The sequence below is a fragment of the Sinocyclocheilus grahami genome, unplaced genomic scaffold, assembly GCF_001515645.1.
Source record: "Sinocyclocheilus grahami isolate Dianchi unplaced genomic scaffold, SAMN03320097.WGS_v1.1 scaffold2104.1, whole genome shotgun sequence".
Classification (NCBI taxonomy): Eukaryota; Metazoa; Chordata; class Actinopteri; order Cypriniformes; family Cyprinidae; genus Sinocyclocheilus; species Sinocyclocheilus grahami.
Genome location: NW_015507283.1, coordinates 41,393 through 44,807, shown reverse-complemented (window position 1 = coordinate 44,807; position 3,415 = coordinate 41,393). Strand labels below are relative to the sequence as shown.

General features: G+C 39.8%; 1 protein-coding gene across 1 annotated transcript; it reads right to left on the bottom strand.

The window, feature by feature from the left end:
- Window positions 1-125: 125 nt before the first annotated feature.
- Window positions 126-3,182, bottom strand: LOC107574061 (tyrosine-protein kinase Tec-like). The gene is made up of 5 exons (XM_016260532.1): window positions 3,160-3,182; window positions 2,267-2,522; window positions 2,085-2,189; window positions 1,904-1,985; window positions 126-595 (listed from the first exon to the last, which is right to left on the bottom strand). The coding sequence occupies exons 2-5, from the start codon at window positions 2,402-2,404 to the stop codon at window positions 447-449; spliced, it is 474 nt and encodes a 157-aa protein (XP_016116018.1). The 5' UTR covers window positions 2,405-2,522; window positions 3,160-3,182; the 3' UTR covers window positions 126-446.
- Between the last annotated feature and the right edge of the window lie 233 nt (window positions 3,183-3,415).

The window sequence follows — 3,415 nt, the reverse complement described above, 5'->3', positions numbered from 1 at the left end:
CTGAATTATATATATATATATATATATATATATATATATAATTATATTTTATTTCAGTTAACATTTTAATTCAAGAATCTAAAAGTTCTATGTTTTTATTTTTATTTTTCTATAATAACGCTGATGTGGGTGTGGCTCTCAGAAATGGAGGCGGGTCTTAATGTGAGCTTGCCGTGGATTATAATAAAGGGGCGGAGTTTCTTGATTGGAGAAATCCTGCATATGACACTAGAGAGAAGATCCACTTATGACATTCTTATTAAAAATAAAAAAAAGTAGAAAGGGAACATACATGGATGAATCGTTCACATTAAGATCATTAACATGCATTTAGAAATGAGCTAAACATGTATGATTTTCAACATGTTATTTGTTATTACAATATGTAGTATTTATGTTGATTCTGCATTGATTTAGCGACCCAGTGTGAACTGTGCTGAATTGGTTCATATTGCAGGACTCTTACTGTCTCCGAACAGGTTGTATCCCTCGCAGCCCAGGGCGAGTTTATCCACCTGCCCGCAGCACAGCCACTCGCCCTCCTGCCAGAACTGAGGGTGGAACTTAGCTGCGATCTGAACGTTATTCTTGATCTCTGCAGGACAAAACACACCAGAAACACGTCAGACCCGACCCCAAACACACACACACACACCGGAGGACCAGCCATTCAGAGATAAACTGATTAAACTCGCTTTAAAACCCAGTGAGGCATCTTGCAGAAAACACTCAAGTCAAAAAAAATACTCCGCTTCACCAAATTAGGTAATATTAGGCCCTTTTAGCAAATCAGCTGAATTGTTGTGTTATATGTCAGGTGTAGATGTGGCCATTATGAGCATGTATGTAATGCACGTCAGTAAGCGCTCACATTTACATGACACAGTTTATACACTCCAAACCACTGAAACTACTGAAGAAATAGTCTCACTTCCACAGAGAACTCCTGACACACTGCTGAAGAGTGAAGGGCCACAGAGTCGTAATACACAGTATATGCATCCAAACGACTATCAATCAAAACTAAATAAGAATGAAGATTTAATGCACTTATTAAAACAACTTAAGCAGTCAAATGTCAAACGTTTTGAGAATGCGTTATTTTACAGCATGCAAAAGAGTGGAGAAAGCAGAAATCAGCGCGAGTGGTCGTGTGAAACGGTTCATGCGTGTGAGCGGAGGACTGAACAGAGAGTTGTAATCGTGATCAGATTCAGACAGGAATCCTGTGTTTGTGGTGTTTTTCTGCTGATTAAGTGAAATCACAAGAGTTCTTCACCACACAAATGCTTGTCGACAGCAAAAGTGCTACAAAATGCATCGTATTTAGTGAGAAAGTGTGACTTGAAAGAGCAAAACATGCTTTTTTTTTTTTTTTTGAATCAGCACCCCAAATTAGTAAGAAACAAGTATTGGTTGCAGGATCATGTGATCAGCCAGAAAACAGAAGTTAAATGAATTGTGACCCTGCAGCACAAAAGCAGTGTTGAGTCGCTGGGGGATATTTGTAGCAATAGCCAACAATACATTGTATGGGTCACAATTATACATTTCTCTTTTATGCCAAAAATCATTAGGATATTAAGTAAAGATCATGTTCCATGAAGATATTTAGTAAATCTCCTACCGTAAATATATCAAAACTTAATGTTTGATTAGTAATATGCATTGCTAAGAACTTCATTTGAACAACTTTAAAGATGATTTTCTCAATATTTAGATTGTTTTGCACCCTCAGATTCCAGATTTTCAAATATTGTCCGATCCTAACAAACCACGCATCAATGGAAAGCTATTCATTCAGCTTTCAGCTGATGCATACATCTCAATTTCACAGAATTGACCCTTATGACTGGTTTTGTGCTCCAGGGTCACGTATGTGTATCATGAGAATCTCACTGACCTTCCTTGAGGTTCTGGACCCAAACGCTTCGTCTCTCATTACTGGGAGCAAAAATATACAGCATGATGGAATCATGAACAACCTGGAGATAGAGAGAGACAGACAACGAGATCCGGTTCAGTCCCGCACGATTCCTGATGGGGTTTTCATTGTAAATGAGCAAGTACTTTCTACGTCTGACCTGGAAGGGATATTTGTTCTGGCAGGGGATGATGGTGGTGCTGCTCTTCACGATCTCCACACACCTGATCCTCTGCAGATCCACCGAACCCTTCTTGAACCTCTTCTGTAAAACACGCAGGAACACGTGAACACGCTGCTGAGCGCTGCTGATGCGTGTGGTCTCCAGCTGCGTTCGCTCACCTCGGCTCGGAGCTCATAGTACGTCAGCTTGCTCTTGGTCAGCACAAACACTCTCTCCTTATAGTTGAGCGGAGACGTCCGTTTCTTCTGCTGAGAACGTTTGATCAGCGTTTCTTCAAGAATGGGTGTCAGACTCATCTCTGAACGCCCAGAACTGCCATGGGCCTTAGAAAGACGGCTGAGATCTTCTGCTGACAAACATCTGATGCACGTCTTTCTCTTTTTAACTGTAGAAACTTCCTTTGCGTGATCACCTCTGTGTATATTAGTATTGCAAAACGGACAGTTTTTATTTAGATTTGGCTTGGTTTACCCTAACCCATCTTTGAGTCACAACACATGTTGGCTGTAAAGATGCACAGCTCAGGATGGTGTCTAGAGCACAGGCACATATAGACACCTTTCACACATTACTCTGAACTTCAGTCCAAATGTCAGGATCAGACACTCAAAAGGTCACTTTTAGGCTCATCGTAATGGGTGTTGTTCAGCTCTCAGTCCTAACCCTTCAGAACACCTGTGATGACTAAATGTAATGATTATATTCCTATAAACAGATTTTATTACAGAGCACTGACTTCTCTTCAATATAGCATTAAACAAATAAATCCCACATTATGATATGATTTGGTGGACAGCACTAACATGACAAACCTTCAGATTTAATATGAATAAACATGAATCACGAGCTTCGTTCAGCAGCCGCTGTGTTTGTTTTTGTCTGATTGTTGAACAGAAACTCAAATAACCGCAGATAAACTCAGTTCACACATATCTGAACTTTCACTTTTACATTCAAACTCCAGCAGAGATCGAGAAATACATTTTATTGATCGTTTTATTTGACGCTCGAGATCTTTACGATCAGCAATAAACATTAAAAGATATCTTACCTCCGCGTGCAGTTTTTCCGCGTCTAGACATAAACTCAGTTCACACATATCTGAACTTTCATTTTTACATTCAAACTCCAGCAGAGATCGAGAAATACATTTTATTTATCGTTTTATTTGACGCTCGAGATCTTTACGATCAGCAATAAACATTAAAAGATATCTTACCTCCGCGTGCAGTTTTTCCGCGTCTAGACGTGTGTGTGTGTGTGTGTGTGTGTGTGTGTGAGAGAGAGTGTGTGTGTGTGTCTGTGCG